The sequence below is a fragment of the Rhamphochromis longiceps genome, linkage group LG11, assembly GCF_057381845.1.
Source record: "Rhamphochromis longiceps isolate RC_006_pf linkage group LG11, R_longiceps_female_GT1.1, whole genome shotgun sequence".
Taxonomy (NCBI): Eukaryota; Metazoa; Chordata; class Actinopteri; order Cichliformes; family Cichlidae; genus Rhamphochromis; species Rhamphochromis longiceps.
In genome coordinates, this window is record NC_140567.1 from 7,034,505 (window position 1) to 7,055,104 (window position 20,600).

A 20,600-nucleotide genomic window follows, 5' to 3' on the forward strand; every position below is an offset into this window, starting at 1 on the left:
TGGCAGCCGCTCGCTGCCTGGCAGCTACATGACACTTTGAGACGAATCAGAACAAAGCTTGAAAAGGGTTGCGTGTGTGTGCATCTCTGTTCTGTGCACGTGTGTCTGTGTGTTTGTGCTTCTGAGGGGTTTGTACCAGCAGCATAATGTGAATGCCAGTCGTAATGCTGAAGCTCATAATGATTTCACAGCTCACAGGTGGGCTGTGCAGCTTTGCACCCTGCTCCTTATTGCAAAGCGTCTCATTATTGAAGTGAATAAAAGAGAAAACACAGTCACTCTTTAGGGATTCGTGGGCCAGTTATACTTCTACTGATTATCTGCTACAGTCGAAAGCATTGTACACATTCAGCGGGGATAAGCTAGCCATGTAGCAGTCTGTGTATGTGTGGAGGTAGGCCTTTCTGCATGCATAATCCAAATGATTCCGCCCCGCCATTAATGAAAGCTTTGAATTAATTAAAGTGGGCTCATTAAATGTGTTTTTTGACAGGTTTCTGCTTGGGGTGGTTATGTGTTCATAATCAACTTGATTCCTCTTCATGTGTTCGTCCTGCTGCTCATGCAGCGCTTCAGTCGGAGAGTCTACATAGGTGAGATGCAGCAAAAACACACACACAAACTCATTTACATTCATTCGAGAGTGGGAAGCGACGACTTGAGGGTTTGCAGTTGTGCTCATTTGATGTTGACTTTATGCAGAATCAAGAGAAGATGTAGGGGTGCATTCAGCAGCTATGCACACACAGGCTCTGCTTTCTCTCCTTGAAAAGACTTTCAGGCCCAGCACATGTGGGGATGCCACACAGAAGACCATGTGCTTCTTTTTCATATCTGCGCTGCATAAACACAGTTACTAATAATTAACACCATCCACTAGCAACTGATGTTCAGTTTACACAAATCCCCCAGAGAAGGGCAGAAAGGATCTGGGATAAAAGTGCGGGACTGAAAGTGGAAATGCAGGCAGGCAAAGGAAAGATTAAAGTGGTCTTCCTTTCAAAGAGCTTGCGTCGTCACACACTCCTGAGCTCGCCGTGCTCTGACTCTGATGCCACATCACCGTGCCATTGTTTCAGATTGAACTCGGTAGCTGAGCTCATGATCGTTTGGAAGTGACATGTGGATATGCACAGACAAACTGGTGAGGGGAACTTGGTGGGAAAGCTGTGAAGTGTGGAATCAGAGAAGCCATACTGACTAGTGGCTGAACTCAGGACAAGTATAGAAAGAGAAGGCTAAAAGTAGAGATGAGACGGGGCGACTGTTGGGTTTTGCATCCTCCAATAGGATTATTGGCAGAATGAATAATTTAACATGGCACTTTCCTCCCTTGGTCTCTCACCTCCTTCATCCTCCTCCCCTCACCTCCTGCGTCTGTCTCTCTCTGAAGACCAGCACCGTACATTCTGCTTGCAGCAACACAGTAATTGAGTTAGTTCAAAGCTGTAATAGCTCGCTGTGTTCTGTGATGCATACCTTGTACAGTGATTTGCAGTCCAGTCTGTGGCCCACTGTCACACCCCAAACCCCGCTCGCTTCATCTTTCCTGTCTTCCAAAGCAGAAAAGCCGTAATGAAATCCAGCTGAAATTTCGTTATGAGCAGTGCGTCCTCTGTAGCTGAATAGAAACCCACTCAGATTCCTCTTTTTCTCTATCGGACTCAGCTTCTCACTCAGTGCTCGTCTTGAGTCGGCATATTGCTCAGCATCTAGAGAGCACGCACTGTGTGCGTCTTTATCAGAGAAGGGTAAAGTGTCAGAAATAGATCACATATATTGATCTTTTATTTCTTTATTTTTGCTTGATGTTAAATAATGCAGAGCGATTTAAGTAGATGCCACAGTGGTGGCATACACTTTTACCAATAAGAAACTTGTTTACGCAAAGTCAAAAATCTAATTAAATAATAGAGTATATACTCTGTGACATAAGCAGCTGCCTCTGTAGAGAGTGCATGGGCTTGAATTTGGTAGGATAGACCACTTCTCCATGTGATGCAGGGTCTGGTTATAGCGTCCTTCCAGCTGGAGAAATACAGTTCCACCTAGGGCTGTGCAATATGACGAAATATATCGGATGACGAAATTAAAACATCCGTCGTTTCACATTATACGCTATCGTTTGTTTCATGGTGACGCAAAATACACTGTTTATGGTAATATTTTTTTATTGTTTGGATGGTCACCGTGTGGATGCAGGCACAGAGAATACTAGCATGGCCACTGAAGATGAGGCAGAATCAGGTAGCTCCAAACAGAAGGAGCAAGAGGCTACCTCTGTAGCATGGACATGGTTTGGTTATGAGAAGTCTGACACGGACCAGAAAACTATGCAAATTATGCCGCAAACCGGCCGCCACCACAGACTCAAACATGACAAACCTCTTCTACCACCAACGCAAGAGTCACGTGAAAGAGTAAGGAGAGAGTTTGCGGATGAGAAGCAAAAAAGAGCCGTCAGGTACTCAAACTAAACCTTACACGCAAACATTACATCGCGCCACGCCATGCAATAAAGACTCACAAAGAAAATGGCGGCCATTACAACTTATGTCTAAAAATGTATGGGTTCATGCATGGGTCATAAAAACTCGACTCCAGGTACACAGCGCCCGGCTGATATGATTGTGATCATATCACACATATCGGCCCCAGTTCCCCCGGCTATGGAAAGTTTTGCCCAACTTCAAAACAACAGACTTTCTGGAGAAGTGGTTAAATGATATGAAGAACTGACACAACAGCAACGTGAAGGCTGGGGCTCGCTGGTACACAGCCACTAAATTTCCAAAATAAGAGCAAAATAACACTTTAAGTAGTTCACTAATAAACGAGTCAAGACTCAGGCAAATATAGAATAAAAAGTGACAGCCATTAATATTACCTGGGAAGCACACTCTATATTGCACCAAGCACCAAAACAGCCACCTTAAGCTGCTGTAAGGTAAAGACTCTACAGTAATACACAGTGGTGTGATAGTAATGTCTTTGAGATGGATGTGTGCCTGAATATTTTCTTATGTAAGGTTCCCAACAGTTTATCAGTGAAAGCAGCTCCACCTATCAGAACAGAAAGCATGTGCTTTATATACATATTAGTGTAGTTCTGTATTTCCACTTTATGTGACTTATAAGGTCATTAGGTACAGCTATTATCAAACACGGAGCCCTGCTCCAAGTCTGTCTCTGCTAAACTTAATCTGTTCGCTTTTAATCAGCATCAGAATCATAAAAGCCCTTCTCAGTGTGATGCAATACACTCCCAGCAGCTACAGCTTTGAAAAACACACCGTCGTGTTGAATCTAATTTATGTCAAAATATCATTTTTACAAAGGATTTATTTCAAGTCTAATTCTGTTTGATCACAGTAGACTGTACGCGCATCAATGTTTCAGCTCAGTGCATCAGCGCGGCTAGAGCAAGGTGTTTCCTTACATTAATTTACCACAGCAGTTGGTGAATCAGATCAGGCCGGCATCAGCAGTCTTTGTTTCCATTTTCCTCGTCCATGATAATGTTACAGTCATCAAAAGACAGTCACGGTGGGAGATTGATCGAGTCAGCGACCAAACAAGCTGCACTGCTTTTACATGGAAATATAAAGTCTGCTTTGTGGGCCCACACGTGGGGGATCTCTAGAGCACTGCCAGAGGAGGAGAGGAAATGTACATATCTGATTGGATAGTTGAACATTTGAACTTCCTGTTCCTCTTTGTTCCCTTCAGTTGGGTCAAGGCAGCTTGAATATTAAAAAGAAAACTGAGTGTATGTATGTCGGAGTGAGACATCTCTCGGTGCAATAGCAATAATAATCATGTCAGCTTGTGAAGACAGCAGTGGGGGGCTGATGTTTGATTCCTTTCTCATGAACAAATTGGTGTAGAACCCAACCACCTCCCTCCACACACCCCTACCCCGCACATCCCTTAGATGTGCTTTTTTGAGGCTCAAGTGGAAATTGGAATCCTTACTATTGTTACAGAGTGACAACCACATTATGTTTTCTCCTGGCATACAGCAACAATTCACTTAATGTTCTATTTAAATACATCGACTGCTTAAACTAACATTGTGCAGGACATCACTGTTTTCATCATTGATTCTTGTTTCCTGTCCATTCAGTCAGTTTGGTACAAGAAATCTCCTTTATGGATTCACTGCAAGTGTAGCCACGGTAAACATGGTTTAAAATATGTATGCCTCAAAGATATAAAGGCCTGGATGATCTGTCCTCTTCTTTGCAGATTAGGTCAAACTTGAGGTTATTTGGCTCTAAAAATATCAAACAGTGTCTGGAGCAGGAACATGAAGATTTTGCTCCATAGAGCAGCATTAACAGCCACAAAGCCACTCTGAAGCGCTCCTGTCCCCAAGTGTTCCCTGGCCTAATTATTAAATGCAGTCGAGGGGTGTACCTAAGCTGCAGTAGAGAAAGCAAGACACACCCACACAGTAGGCTGTAGGTGATTATGTGCAGCTGCAGAGCCTACAATATCGTGACATGAGGCAGTAGTCTGTGATGGCAGGCCACCAAACGAGCTTGGAGGAGAACGAGGCAAACCCCCATCGTCTTGTTGTTCTCCAGTGTTAGTGAGGATTTTTACATTGTGGGCACACCTTGATCTTAAATGGGCCCGACCAGGGAAACTCTCCTTTCTGCCAGTGTAAAGAAGTTCAACTGCACATTTATTTCCTGAGATATCATAATATAAGATGGTGTGGATGGTCGTTGGGAGGTCTGTCCTACTAAACATTTGTCAAAGCTGTTCAGTGGGCCAGTATTTGACCAGTCGATTCTGGCCCACGGGCCTTATGTTTGACACCCCTGCCTTAAAATATTAAGCTCCTCCAAATAACTGATGTTGTGATCTGGAGCTGTACAAATAGAATATAGAAACAAGTATAGAAACATGAGTCAGATGGCTCTAGCAAGTGCACATTCTCAGCTTGCGTGTTAGCCTGTTGTTTCATTAGCTGTGTAGTGCAATTTTTTATTTTTTTTATTAACTAGCAGGACTTGTTTGGAGGCTTTTATTCCTGAAGCTCTGTTTAAGTGTGTCTGATCCCTGAGCGCTCATTTGAAATGGTTTTCAGGTTTAGTCGACATATTTTACAGCCTGTTGTCTGGTTGTGCCGCTGACTCCCAAGTGTGTAAATCATTTGAACTCTTAAGTCGCTCTTACACTGTCATTCATAATTTAGGCTCAAAAGGCCTTCTTTGTTTCTTTCTTTTTGTTGTGTTCAGCGTCAAGGACCTTTCTGGGTTTGTTTGCAGCTCTTCTAAAATCACAAACGCCATTTCTTCTCAGGCTCCATCTTTCTTTGAATCGCAGACATTCTGTTTCATTTATTCACATTACCAACACATTCCCCAAGTCTCTGGTAATTAGAAACACAGTAGCTGCCACAGATGCATTTGTGCATGTTAAACAGGAACACGTTTTTTTAAATTAAGATTAATGTGCCAGTTGTAGGTCCTTCTGTCCAGTTCAGGTTTTCTGTATGATGTAAATTGTGTGCTGCCTCATGTGATGAAGTACTTACATCTGTGAGATCTGTACAGTGTTGTTTCTGCAGTGAAAGGTCATTCTGTCATTGTGAACGGCTCAAATGAAAGCCTCTGCTTACCCACTTCTTACACTGGAAGTTGCCCGGAGCGCACTGATTCTTAATGACACATAAAAAGACGTCGCAAATACCAAGTTTAGTTTCAGAGGAAAAATAAAAAAGGGGATGCGGTTTGATTAATAGCGGTTTGTTTTCAGCTGTGGTGGTTTGCAGTGCTGTAATGAGTGTTTTGTGCAGCTGCATGGAATTTGTGGAACTGAGTTAAAATAAACTAAAATTATTGTATGATCAGTACAGTGAAGGATTCTGTCAGCAAATGTGGGGCTCAGAGGAACCGGATAGACTTGCATGTACACGCTGCGCTTGTTAATAGAATCTATTCATCAGTTGGCCAGTGTGCTGACTGGATTAGATTCAGACTGATGAGTGAAAGTAAACACATGTAACACAGTTGACTGTGCTCATCTGGTCTTAACTGGTTGTTGTCTTCCTGCAGCCTACAGCACTTTCTACATCATCGGCCTCATCCTGTCCATGCAGATCCCATTTGTGGGCTTTCAGCCAATCAGGACCAGTGAACACATGGCTGCAGCAGGTCAGTAACCAGTCACCTGGGGTAAGGGTGGAAAGTATTGTTGGAAGTTGTTTACTGCAAAGCTATGGAGCAAGTCAGGTTTTCTAACATTCAGCAGAATCATTTTTATACTTGCAAAAAAAATCTGCACTACTCTCATGCTTTGTCAAACACTGCACAGTATGCTAAAAGCTAGATTTCTACTGTGAAGGCTGAAGTGTAGATTGAATGCACGTCTTGCCTATGATGTTTGCTCATTTCCATGGAAGCATTTGCTTTGCGTGCTCTAAAAAAAGATGTAATTATCTGCAGCTTCATTTTTACTTTGTCAGATACAACTTCTCGGTTTGCTTCTCTTCTGGTGACTTTAAACAGTTCTGCATATATTTTCTGGTTGTGTTTATTTCAGATCTTAAACCCAGTCTTGTTTGCACTGTCTCTGCAGGTGTGTTTGTGCTGCTACAGGTCTACGCCTTCCTGCAGTACCTAAAGGACAGACTGACCAGGCAGGAGTTCCAGACTCTCTTCTTCTTGGGAGTCTCTCTGGCTGCTGGAGTTGTTTTTCTCTCTGTCATCTATCTGACATACACAGGTTGGTTATCTATTAGAAGGCTGGTTGTTTATTTGACAATGTGTAGTAAAGATAGATAAATATGTGGCGAGAAGCAGAGAAATGACATGCAGTAAAGTTTAATCTAAGTTTGTTTTTTTTAGTGCTGAGAACATCCTATGTTATGTTAACAATTTGGAAATGCAGTCACTCCAGAAAGATTTGATAACATTGATGACCCTGGTCTAAATACTGTATCTTCCTATGGGAACGCTGCCCTGGTGTCACTGATCATGGAGGTTCCACTAACACCATGTGTGTCTGAAGGCAGAGCCCTATCCACTTTAATGACACGTGTTCACTTTTACAACAGTCTAAATCCAAACGGTGCCCATTCCTGATGGTCCATTCAACCGTTTGTCCTCACAGGTGTCAATGCAGTCTGTGAACATGGACCTTCTGCTGTCAGGATATACACGTTCCTGTGTAAATGATCATGCAGAGGCCAAAAAATCTCGGAAAATCTGCACGATATTTGGCTCCTGCTTAGTAAAGTATCAAAACACTAATAGTTTCACTTTATTTCCAAATCTTCTGGTTCTTTTTGGTCTTGCACTTGCAGGTTTTTACTTGGATGTGCAGATTTTTGCTCTTTGCCTGGAGAGAGCTGTGACGGTGGTCTCAGTGGGCACTGGGACACAAACTGGACATAGAGACTCATCAGTGTAAAATTCTTTTAAAGCTTTGGGGTTTTTGCTCAAAAGTGATTTAACTAGCTTTTCCCAAGCTCATGCTTATATGCTGTGCAGTTTTACAACATTTTGCAGTTCGTGCTGGGAGTAGGGGCAGAATGTGTCATGCAGCTGCAGTCTTTGGCACATTTTCCCATAATTCAGTTTTTCAATTCAATTTTATTTATATAGCGCCAAATCACAACAACAGTCGCCTCAAGGCGCTTAAATACATAGTGACAGCCTAATACAGTCTTGTTGTGTATTCCTTATGACTGCAGACTGTATACAAAGGGATGGATTTTTACACATACAATCCTATAATTACATAATATTTCTGTTTTCATGGTAAGACATGGTTATTAAGACTTGACAGAAGCTATTCTTGAGTTGGCTAGTCACTCAGTTCCACGTGTGTGCAGCATTTAACATATCTCCAAAGGGTAATGATAAGTCAGAACAGCATGGCGTTAGTCTGGGATTTTTCATGAGCGGTATAAGGAAGTAATGTCCTGTTACACAGTCCATCGCTATTAGGGGAAAAATGATGCTGTGAGAGGAACGACACAAGAACGACTGAGCAAACGTGATTGTGATGGCAATTTCCATGATGGAGCCTTTACTCTGTCAGAGATAATAGTTCTGCTTTCTACGGATGAACTGTAATCAGCACTAGAATGAAAGCGAATGGGCAGGTCATTCAGCTGAAATGCACTGCGGTGCACAGGTGAGCTTTTCTAAATCACTCTGTTCTGACACATCAGGGCTAAGAAATCTCTCACTATATCATTAGGCTGTCACTCTCCTCTGTGCCGCAGAGTGCTGTTGAAGCGCGTGGCATTACACGGGGAAGTGGCTCTCTTACTTCATGGATCTCAGTTGGTGTGAATGGGATGGACAAAAAAGTAGGAACGCTTGTCAGTTCAGAAGAACCATTAAAAACAACCTCAAATGATCACACAGTTGAAATCAGTCCTCTCAGAGCATTGTAATCTTGTTGAAAGGAGAACCTGACCGCTAGGATGGATTCACTAAGAAAGATGTAATGGACCAAAAACTGCATTGTAGTGTGATTGACTTGGCTTTATGCAGTTCCCCTGAAGGTACTTTTAGTTGCTTCACATGGCTTCACCACATCAGATGGTTTCCAATCCTCTGCAGAGATGTCGTTTTCCAAATCTTAGTTCCACACATTTAGCTTTATAAACTTTGGATGTTATTTCTCTATCAGTCTAGTGAGTGAACATCTGTGTATAACTTTAAATTTAAATGTATGCCTCAGTTTTTCAAAGTACTTTGACCTTAGAGTTTGAACAGTACAGATCTTAAATCTTTCGGGAGCCTAAACAAGACAAATACATGTTCTTCAAATGTAACATCTGCCAAAGCCAGCATCATGTTTGTCTGCTTAACAAAAAAGTCTGAACTTTTTTTTAAGAAAACAGATGATACTTTACTTTTGCATGAATTGTGATCCCAGAAAAGATCGTAGGATCCTTAGATGAAATATTTAAAAGATGTGGACATGACTCTGGAGTGTAGTGGTTTACACGTTCGCCTAACAAGTGAAAGTTTCAGGAGCGGCATCTGGTTTAAAAATCTGTCAAATCACACATGCGGCGCTGCCCTCTGACCCCCACTACAGAGGAAGCAGCAGCTTTCCTTATTAAAATGTCACAGAAATATAATTTATAATTGAATTGTAAATTATAAGTATTTATTCTGGGGTCTTATGTAATAAGACACTGTGCAGCTTCTTTATAGTGGGCTTACGCACGTCCTATTATGTTACACATACTGTAAGTTTGATGGATGTGCAGAGACCCACCAACTTGCTGTTCAAACCTTCTTCTTGCAGATGACAGCCAATCAGAAGCCAGGGTTTAAAAAATGGGATGAATGTACAATACATAAGGATTGATTTGACCTGTGAGTTTTGCAAGTCTTTGACAAATGTGCTTTATTACTTTGTACCCGAAATCACCTGAACCTTTAGTGCCATTAGGTCTTCTTTGGATACTGAGTGCAGGCCAGGTAATTATAGCCCTCATCTAAGGTCATTGAGATGCTTCGTGTAAAACAATAGCGCTCTCTGACTGGAATCAGTAAGACAATAGAAGCACTGATCTATTATCCGCATAGAAAAGGACCACCTGCTGGCTCTCTAACGGCGGTGATTAGTTTCCCTGCTCTCATTTATCATCGCACCGCCCACATCAGAGAGTAATTTCATGATCGATACATGCAGGAGGAGCGTAGCGGACCAATTAATTGTTCCACCGGTGTGTGACAGAATACACAGATCACTGACCGTCCACAGCCATGTGTGGATGTGAATGTGAATACATTGTGAGCAGGGTTCAAGTTCATATGGATGTTGTGTGTTCCTTTCTCAGGTTACATTGCTCCATGGAGTGGGCGTTTCTACTCCCTCTGGGATACCGGGTAAGCCAAAACTCTGTAGTAGCACAGTTACTCATGCAGGTACAGTCAGTCAGTTTCACAGCAGATTTATTCCACACTGATTTACCATGAAAATCTCATTTATTCAGCTTTACTCCATCTCACGGCATGTGTGTTTTTGTGTTTTTTTTCCCTCTCATGCAGAGAGACAAAAGTTGTCACTCAGTTGTAGAAATCACTGCATTTTTCAAGTAGCGTCCTCACCTTTAAGCCAAATTAAATGCATTACAGCAAAGCAAATGCCGTAGCCTTGCCTCCCCCCTCATTCTAGCTCCCAGAATTTATTTATTTATTTATTTTTTTGCCATTGGCGAATCAAGTCAGCACGTCATCCTGCCCCATCATAAAATCCCAACCAGATAATGCTCCCCTTCTCTGCTCCCAGATCAGGGCTTACAGAGAACTGCCAGACTGCAGCATCAGCTGTAAACTGCAAAACTCTCACTGAGTGAATGTGCACATGGGTGTGTGTATATGTGCGTGTGTACGTACATGCCTCAGTAATTTTTTTTCAGTTTTTTTATTTTTTATTTTTTATTTTTTTTGAAGGGTGTTAAGTTTTCTGCTGCAGTGCAGTAAAACTAATTGGGTCACGCTCGGACCCAAGATAACTGACATCAGCCAAACCTGATTCTCTGCTGTCTGCATGAGCTCTCACATGTTCACCATCAACACCGTTGCTTTATTGGTGTGAGTCGGGTGGATGTTAACTGTTCTGATTGACAACAGTTCATATAGAGTTTATAGAGACCCCCTTTTTTCACTTCCTTTTATTAACTGTTTTATTTCCTGCGCTCTTCACAGCTATGCTAAGATCCACATTCCAATCATCGCTTCGGTATCAGAGCACCAACCCACCACCTGGGTGTCCTTCTTCTTTGATCTTCACATCCTCGTCTGCACCTTCCCAGCAGGCCTCTGGTTCTGCATAAAGAACATCAACGATGAACGTGTCTTTGGTAAGAACAGAATAAATAATTTTTTTCCCCTAAAACGTGGAGCACTCCTCATCGCTTGCTCTTAGTGAAATGCTTCTGTGTGTCGATCCTCTATTTTTGTTGCCACTTTTAAAGGAGACATGTGGCTCATTAGCATTAATCTTTCCACAGAAGCACTTAGAACAGACTCCTTTTTCACTTATTCTTGCAAACTTGGTGGCACAGGTGATTGTGTTGATGCTAAAACCACCTGTTAGCCCTGAGTAACAGCTAATCTTGATCTCACCTGGTAATGGTGAGGGTAGGAGCTGTCTGAGCTGGTGTAAAAGTCCAGCATTGAAGCACCAACCAGAAAAGAAATATTGGTGGATCTCTGCTCTTTATTTTTCATCCTCTGTCCGTCGTTACTGTTCTTGAGTCTGTTCAGAGCTCCTCCCGCTACCTAGCTAGCTAGCCTGGCCACCAGCTGTGTAATTGTAAGCTGTGCAGTTATTGTTAGGATTGTTAAAAGGATATGCGGAGAGGTGCAGGAAGAAGACAGCAGAGTATACAGAAGGTGGATGTGCTCGGTAAACTGAGTAAAAGCATGACCGGTAAGCTCCAAAGGAAGCTACAGGATGTCCTCCAAGTTCTGTTGTCTTACGGTGATGTACTGTTGCATATTGCTGCACATGGGTTTTTGATGGTGTTGAGCTACAGAATTTGTACAGTGCTGTGTATGCGTTCACTTTCCGGTTACTGTACCTGCTGTTTACAGTGTTGTGTGACCACTGGAGGAAAAATATTTTCCCCTCACAATACACGTAAAGGTAAATGCACCCTTTTCTCTGCAGAGAATGTAAAAGTGTGATTGTGATGTAGTATGCAGAGCAGCAGTCAGTTATCCTCAGAGACGCATTCTTTCATCAGCACACACACACTTTACACATTACGCATAAATGAAAAGTTTGAGGTGAGTCCCATCTTTTTTCAGATTATCTCTAATTTTGTCTTCATGCGTGAGCTGTTTTGTTGAAGATGAACTTCAGAAACATTACAAGGACTGTGCCAAAGCGATAAAGAATAACTATAATAAGGTTCCATTATGCACTGGAGAGCCATCAATGTGTGCAGTGCTGTAACAGATGAGTTTTGATGGCTGGTTGGTAAAATAACCATCAAATCCCTTCTGGAAGCTTTTTAATCTGTTTCTCTTTGAGTCTTTCTGACACTGCAAACAATAAGAAATGCTAATCTGACAAATACATGCTAGCAGAGTGATGCAACTCTTAACAAGGCTGATTTAAGTATTTCAAATGTGGAGGCATTTCATCAAAGTCATTTAGAGAAGATGACTCATGACAAAGTACTTAATATATTAATATCATTTATGTAGCTCAAGTAAACGTTGTCCCTTTTAATAGGCTCATTTAATGTCCATCACCTTTAAATAGGAGCCGTCTTTTGACTTGAGGATGAGCGCTCACCCTAACAACACAGTTGCACAATATTCCTGACCCGAGTGCACCACAGTTTGCCTCCTGCTATTTACTCAGTCGATATCTGCAGGCTCACAAAGTCCAGTGAATGTGTTTTTTTACTTCTGTGGCTTCAGCAGCAAAGTTCTCAGTGAGGAGCAAACACTGTTCTTTACTATTCACACACTGAGATCCAGAGCTGGCAAAAGTGCAGACATTCTGTACTTGAATAAAAGTACGAATACTACTGTTAAAAATACTCCAGTAAAAGTTGAAGTACTTATCCAACTTTTGTACTCAAGTAAAAGTAAAAAAGTACAGGCCTCTAAACGGGAACTTGAGTACAGTCAGGAGTTAAAGTTGATTCAGCAGAGGTGGAATCCTAAAATCAGTTGTATTGGCTCAGTGTGGGGAAAAGAATCACACTCTCAATAATTACTATTGAGAGCTTCAGTAGATTTTCTTAGTGTACAGGCTGTGATCAGCTGACCTGCTGCTCTTTGTGGATGTACACAACTCAATTCAACCAGATGTCAGCAGATGTTTCATGACTTTTCCTGGCTGAAGTCCATCCTCTACGTATCTACACATCCTCTTTGTGTTGGATCAAGGACACGTCTAAAACCTGCAGGACACCGGCACCTAAGTCCTGGAGTTGCCTACCCCTGCTCTACACTGACAGTACGCTGTTTATGCTCTCTGTTTTCTAGATGGTATAAAGGTGGAATTCAGTGAATTCATCTAAGCATCATCAGCTAAAAATCCATATGAATCTCTGCTACACTTAATGTAACCTAACTCTGACCATAACCACAGTCACTGTGCACCAGCCACACACTGTTCTTTATTTTAAATCCATCACAGTACCGCAAACTAACCTGGTTATCCTTCACTAACCTGCAGAGGATTGTTATGCAACTATTAAATAACACAGTTGGTCTGAAGTGTTGTGGAAGTTTTCCATTATAATAAATCCTGCAGAGAAGCGGTGAGCGGTAGCTAACAATCTTTAATCACAAACAAAGAACAGAAAACCAAGCTTGGTGAAGAGCCTGCATGATCGTGGGGCAGACGGTCAGCAGAGTCTCCCCTGAGCCCAGCATGGCTCTCAGTTAAATACCTTCTCCAGGAACAAAAGGCAGTACACAGCTGTTCACACCTTAAGGTTCACACTCCCTTGCTACCTCCCAAAGATGTGGAAGAGACAAAAGATTCTTCCGGTGGAGTTGTCTGCTTCCCCCAACTTCCTTACCAGACCCCCACCATCTGTCTACCTGCATGAGTGTGAGAAGTGCTAAAATTCAGTGGCACCAAGGCATCACACAATACAATAATGTGATTAATACATAAATAAAAGAAATTGTTATACAGAAGTTAGCTGTGCTGTGAAATACAGCAGCTGGAACTTTAGTTAGCAACTCACATAAAATGTAAGGAGTAGAAAGTAAAAAGAAAAGTAAATACTAACGTAAAGTACAGATACCTGAAAAATGTACTTAAGTACAGTCATGAAGTCTTTGTACTTCATTGCTTCCCACCTCTGTTGAGATCCAGTCAAATGCTCGAGTGCCCCTTCCTGAGATGTTGTTGACAAAGAAGAAAGCTTTCACCGTTGCACTCTGAAGGCTTTCATGTAACTGTCAGTCAGGTGGAATTTGGGCTCTGGATAAATGAATATCACCCCAATCTGTCCCAGGTTTACTCATTGTTATTTTACAATTAAAAGCTCAATAAAACCTGTCACTCTAATGCAGGAACTCTCACTTTGGTAATATAGAGTGCATTACACTGGTGAGCATCAAGCTGCTAGCTGAGCAATAAAAGCACAGATTAAACTGCACCGGGCTTGATGGAGCTTTCAGTCACACCCTCTGCTCTCAGCTGGAGTTGAGATCATTCTTCCCCCAGTTGTTCTGCCTTCTGCATTTTGTATGTTGTTCCCCATCAGTTTCTAATGAAATGCCTTCGTTATTAGAAAGAAAGGCACCACCATGCACAGGTATTATGTTAATTAAATCATTTATTATGCAGATCCTTGCTGGATCTATAAAAATACACATTCTGCCTTCTTATTAATCTTTTTCTTTCAGTAGTACTAGCTCACAGCTTACTTAGTTTTGAGACCCTTCGGTTATCAGCCTGCCCTGCTGTGGAGGGGATGGGAGACGTCTGCTTTGTTCCCAAGTCTGATGACATCCGATGGATCAGTCAGAGCTTATTGAGTCGTAACAACTCAGAATGATGACTGCTGTGGCTCATATAGTGACCCATTCCAGAGAGCCAGGGTGGAAAAGCCTGGCGCAAACAATAAGTAAATAAATGTAAAAAAACCTTTGCTACAAAGCTTCTTTTTGTGCCATGTTGCTAAGCTAGAATGTAAGTGAAGTCTCTGGTCTCTGTCTGCACATGTGGAGTTGTATAGTACAAAACATCAGTGAGACATAATCTATTATCAGATCTAATTCTACCACAATTCTGGCACAGAGCCTTTTGATTTGCTCTCATGTTGTTCTAGGTCTCGTGCATGTCTACATTTTCTCCAAGAACTCAGTCTTTCTCCCACTGTCCAGGTGTGGATGCAACATGGATGAAGCGCCTAAGGGTGTAAAATAATGGGTTGTATGAATGTGGGTTAAAGGGTGAATATAGCTTGTAGTGTGTGGCGCTTTGAGTAGTCCCTATGACTAGAAAACTGCTTTTAGTGCCAGCATTTGCTCAGAGTTGGGCTTTGAGTAAGCAGACCCTGAGGTGAGATTGATTGGATTGTAAACTGTTTTTGGATTTACTCAAACATTGGAGAAACAAAATCAGTTTGCAGTTACAGCAACAAGGGAATCGTAAGTAATCCTGTTTTTTTTTTTTGGCCTGTGTATATCAGACATTCTTAGCTTTCAGAGTAACAGAACAGCCTGATCTTCCTCTGTCAGGTGATGAAAACACAGTAACCATGTTCTCTGCACTCCAGCCGCTGTCAGTCTGTATTTAGGAGTTTCATGTTTTGTTTTGTTTTTAGCATTATTTATCAGCATGAAATCGTGCTGATGTGTTTATAACTAGCACAGTATCATCATTTCATAGGTACTGGTCATGTGAATGAGTGCAGTGAGTTGAAAAAGCAAAATGATACCTGGTTTAAAAGTGGCGATGTCCTGTTCAGGGCCTCTTTGTTCAGTGAATCTGCTATTTTTAGATTTCTAACTGGTTCCCTTCCCAGCTGAACCTCTGCACTTTGCAGTTTCATCGGCAGCATTTAAAGCTCAAAGAGGAAACTTTAACTCCTGCTTCAGACTGACCACCTCATGTGTTAGGCATCTGCTGGTGATGAGAGCTTGCTCTGCAGCTGTGGCAGTTTCCAGTCAGTTTGGTGTCCAAGCCCATAAGGCGGCACATGAGGTCAGTAATGGAGCCAGGAGAATTCCTCAAAATGAAAACATTCACAGGTTTGACAGCCTGGAGGAGGATCCAGTGCATTAACAGAGCCACAAGTACAAAGGGACTGAACAGTGCTTCCACTCAGTGATCGCCAAATAGCAGCAGCACTCAAAGCTGTCCACACATGCCCGAGAACATCTGGAAGAGAAGAGCGGCTAAGATTAATTCCTTTTTTTTAAATTTTTTTTTTATTAATAGACTACTTCCTATTGTGTGTGTGTGTGTGTGTGTGTGTGTGTGTGTGTGTGTGTGTGTGTGTGTGTGTGTGTGTGTGTGTGTGTGTGTGTGTTGTTGCCCTCTTCATGTTCATTTCTTTAGACTGCATCCCTTCTCCCTTGTCTCCTTTTCGCTTTCTCATTCTGCATCATTATCTTCTCCTGACATTATTTTGGAGTTTAGCACCTCGGTCACTTCTGCTAATTTGGATGCCGACCTGGTTCTAATGAATCTGTGTGCTGTGGTTATTTAATTAGAACTTTCTCATTTCAAAGTACAGTCTACACAACCGTGAGCACTGGATACATTAATGATTAAACAGTTAACACTGGAAACTGATCGTGTCTCCTGTATCAGCATGAATACAGAGCATAGTTTGTGGTCGAGGTAAGAACATTTGCACAAAAGTAGTGTGTAAAATGGTGCAGATGTAGGAAATCCTTTTAATGAAGCTAGAAGGGACACTGTGAAAGCACAACCCTCTGCCAAGGCCATTCTCCTTTCTTGCAGTTTTAATGTGTAAACTGCATTTGCACCAAGGATTTAATGGCTTCTTGTTTTGCCCACGTTCCACCCCTCCATCAAGGAGATCCAGCCTTGTTAGTTTTTGTGTAATCTTGCAGACAGAAAAACAAAAGACACTGAACACATTAATTAGCCCTCTGCCTGAGCTCTCGACTTGGCAGAGAACTAATTTATCTCTTTGGATTAATTTATTCTTCTTGTTTGTTCATCGTGTCAACAAACACCTTTCAGAATCCAGCGGGGTCCCAAAGTCTGACAATCCATCCAGGAACCTGAAGTATTTATGCAGAGATAGATACATATAGATATATATATGTATCTATAGATGTATAGAGAGATAGATATACAGGGTGGGCCATTTATATGGATACACCGTAATAACATGGGAATGGTTGGTGATATTAAAGTCCTGTTTGTGGCACATTAGTATATGTGAGGGGGCAAACTCCTCAAGATGGGTGGTGACCATGGTGGGCATTTAGAAGTCGGCCATCTTGGATACAACTTTTGTTTTTTCAATAGGAAGAGGGCCATGTGACACATCAGACTTATTGGTAATGTCACAAGAAAAACAATGGTGTGCTTGGTTTCAACGTACCTTTATTCTTTCATGAGTTATTTACAAGTTTCTCTTTGTTCACAGCCACCGACATGTCGAAGAGGTTAACACGTGAGGAGCGGATCGAAATTGTGTTGATATCTGGTGAACGCAGTAACCGGGTCACATATACTAATGTGGCACAAACAGGACTTTAATATCACCAACCATTCCCATGTTATTACGGTGTATCCATATAAATGGCCCACCGTGTGTGTGTGTGTGTGTGTGTGTGTGTGTGTGTGTGTGTGTGTGTATAGATAGAGATATGATTCTGCAGTATTTCAAGGTTAGCTGTCACACTAGGAGAGAATCAGTGCCATTGACCAGCGGTAACTCGTTTGTACAAAAGGTCTTGAGTTCATGCAGACTGTGGTCTTGTGTTGGCATCTGCTCACACAGCTCTGTGACTGCACAAAGACGCTGGGAATTCAGCACTTGCCTTAACAGCAATCGTATCCTCCTGAGAACAGATGAAAAAAGAATCTTCCCATTGAACTCTTTTTGTGATTTCCTGCCTCTCTGGAGATAACAGAGGCCACCCAAACACACCAGATATCAATGAAGTTGTCCTCTATTTAGTACATCACAGACTATTACAGAGGACATAAATGAATAGTCTGCTTCCCAGGAGGATATCTATGAGTCCAATGCTGATTGGTTTGTTTGGCAGGTAAGGGAATGACAGTGAAGTTCATTAGGAAGAGAAGGAACATTGCATGAGAAGCACAGACAATTCAATCCACTAAAGCAAAAATCTGCCTGACTGAGGGGGCAGCTGTGACTCAGGTGGTAGTGCAGGTCATCTACCAATCGAATGGTTGGTGGATCTATTGTTGGTGGGGATGCTGTCCTTGGAGTCATGGGCAGTATTTTTCTTCCTCCAAACACGGCGAGTTGAGTTGATGCCAAATAGCTCGATTTGGTCTCATCTGACCACAACACTTCACCCAGTCCTCCTCTGAACCATTGAGGTGTTCAGTGGCAAGCTTCAAACGTACATGTGCTTTCTTGAGCAGAGGGACTGCAGGATTTCAGTCCTTCGTGGTTTACTGTGTTACAACTGTTTTCATGGTGACTGTGGTCTTAGCTGCCTTGAGACCATTGACAAGTTCCTCCCGAGTAGTTCTGGGTTGGTTCCACACAGTTCTCATTATCGATAAGGTGAGATCTTGCGTGGAGCTCTGGACCGAGGGAGATTGGCAGTTATTTTATGGTTCTTCCATTTGCGAATAATCGCACCAACGGTCGTCACCTTGTCCCCCAGCTGCTTGGCGATGGTCTTGTAGCCCATTCCAGCCTTGTGTAGGTCCACAGTCTTGTCCCTGACATCCTTTGAAAGCTCTTTGGTCCTGGCTATGGTGCAGAGTTTGGAATCTGATGGATTGATTGCTTCTTGAGAAGGCTCCCAATGTCAGCTCGTTACCTGGATAAAATATATACCTGGGAGCCAGAAATCTTGCTGATTGATGGGGATCAAATACTTATTTCATTCCTGAAAATGCAAATTTATACATTTTTTGAAATGCATTTTTCTGGGTTTTTTTTTTAAATTTTTGTTCTGTCTCTCACTGCTCAAATAAACCGACCATTGAAATTATAGACAAAATCAGCTGAGGTTCAAATAATTTTTTCATTGACCGTACAAAGTGCATTATTTGTGATGGACTCTCTCAGAGGTGCTAATTTAACTGTTTTAGCACTGAAACTCACAACACCAGCCTCTTGCTTGCTTATATCATAGTTTTTGTTCCTGGTTGAGAAGAATGAAATCTCTGTTGCTGATATGGAAACATAAAACATCGGGTTAGAGACCTACCTACCAGTTTGAAGTCCGTCTTTCTCCTCCGGCTGGTTATTGCACTTTCTTCCTTGCACCACTTTGTTGTTTACTTGTTTCGCTGCTCCTCTCTCCCTTGGCAGTTTTTTTTTGTTGCTCTCTACCTGTTCCCTCCTAATCACTCCACAGATAGGCTTTGATCTTTCACTCCATGAATAAAGCCACACATGCACATTTGGCTTTGTGTTTGATTTTGTGCTGTACTGGTCTTTCTGCTGTTCTGTTTCTTCTCATCTTGCTGTTCATCCTCCCACCCCCCTCTTTTGACCTCCTTTCCACCTATTAGTGAGGTTTACCCTGTAATAAACACAGAAAAGAAGTGCAGCCATTTAAGTGGCTATCAAACAGCAAATGCATTGCAGATGTAAAGTGACTTGGTCCCATTAAAGTGACTAAACATAGTTGAATGCAAAACTTAATGAAACTCATCAAGTTTGGATTGTTGCGTTGCGGTCACCTCTGACCTCCTTGTGTCTCTCTGCTTCTCGTCACAGTGGCCTTGTATGCTATCAGTGCCGTATATTTTGCCGGCGTGATGGTGCGCTTGATGCTGACTCTGACTCCGGTGGTGTGCATGCTGTCAGCCATTGCCTTCTCCAGCGTCTTTGAACACTACCTGGGCGATGACATGAAAAGGCAGAGCCCACCTGCAGAGGACAGCAGCGACGAGGACGACAGGAAGAATGCCGGCAACCTCTATGACAAGGTCAGGGGTCATCGTGTGTTCCCTGCACAAAATATTTTTTACAGACTTTGCAGTCATTGTTTTGTTTAAATGTACTACGCAGGAATGAAATGGCATTCCATCAATGGGTGGACATGACTGTAGTGTCACATGTCAGCCAGCACCACAGAGTCAAATATATTATAATCCACCATGCAGCATCTGTGTCAATGTGATCATGACTGCAGTTCACTGCAACATCTGGAGTCATTTATAACAAGTCTTAAAAATTATGCAGAGAAACTTTAACACTTACAGGCGATGAAGCTGTGAAGCTGTAAGTTTTGTCGGGTGGAAGCGGTTCTGTAAACTCTATATTTAATAGTAGACAACACATCTGGCTACTAACTAGATGTTGCACATAGTGAAAGCTTTTAAAGAAATACATTTTTTTTTTTTTTTCAGGAATTTGTTCAAATCAAACTAGTGAAAAGGAAAATGAATGCTAACGCGTATTCATTCTAGCTGGGTGTGGAAATGAGCCGCTAAAATCCAAGGCTACCATGAGCTGCGCTACACTCTGAAGTGGCTAAAAGTAGTGGTTCAAGTTTCTAATCAAATGCACAGCTTGATTTTTAACCTCTGTTGGAGTCATTGTGCTAAGATTAAATATATTTTTTAAACGTGAACTAAATGCTTCAGAGTGGGATGAACAGTGGTGTAGTAGAAATAAGGATTATTTTGGATTGTGTATCATGCAGAGAATCAAACTAAAGAGCTGGAAATGATCATGAGTCTCTTTTAATTGTCGTGTGACCTTGCTCGTTTTAGAGTTCAAAGCTTGAGTCGGATACGAGGCATGAAAATAGGAGCAGAATAAATCACCGTTTAAAAAACCCCAAAACAAGTTCTGTCCTAGTCCCTGTGTGTGCACCACTTGCTGGATGGATCAGAGGGTAAAAGTTTACAGGAAACATTTATCATAAAAAGTTTGAAGTGACAACACTGCAGTTTGTAGCTGTTACGCTCCTCCTCCCCCT

The 20,600-nt window shown here is 42.0% G+C and overlaps 1 protein-coding gene across 1 annotated transcript in view; it reads left to right on the forward strand.

The window, feature by feature from the left end:
* LOC146658467 (dolichyl-diphosphooligosaccharide--protein glycosyltransferase subunit STT3B-like) overlaps positions 1–20,600 on the forward strand; it is a 75,874-nt gene that overhangs the window by 47,517 nt on the left and 7,757 nt on the right. The window contains exons 5-10 of the mRNA XM_085422082.1: positions 494–593; positions 6,069–6,167; positions 6,592–6,738; positions 9,824–9,872; positions 10,695–10,849; positions 19,391–19,602. Of these exons, the coding sequence (XP_085278208.1) occupies positions 494–593; positions 6,069–6,167; positions 6,592–6,738; positions 9,824–9,872; positions 10,695–10,849; positions 19,391–19,602 (762 nt within the window). The remainder of the gene's footprint in view (positions 1–493; positions 594–6,068; positions 6,168–6,591; positions 6,739–9,823; positions 9,873–10,694; positions 10,850–19,390; positions 19,603–20,600) is intronic.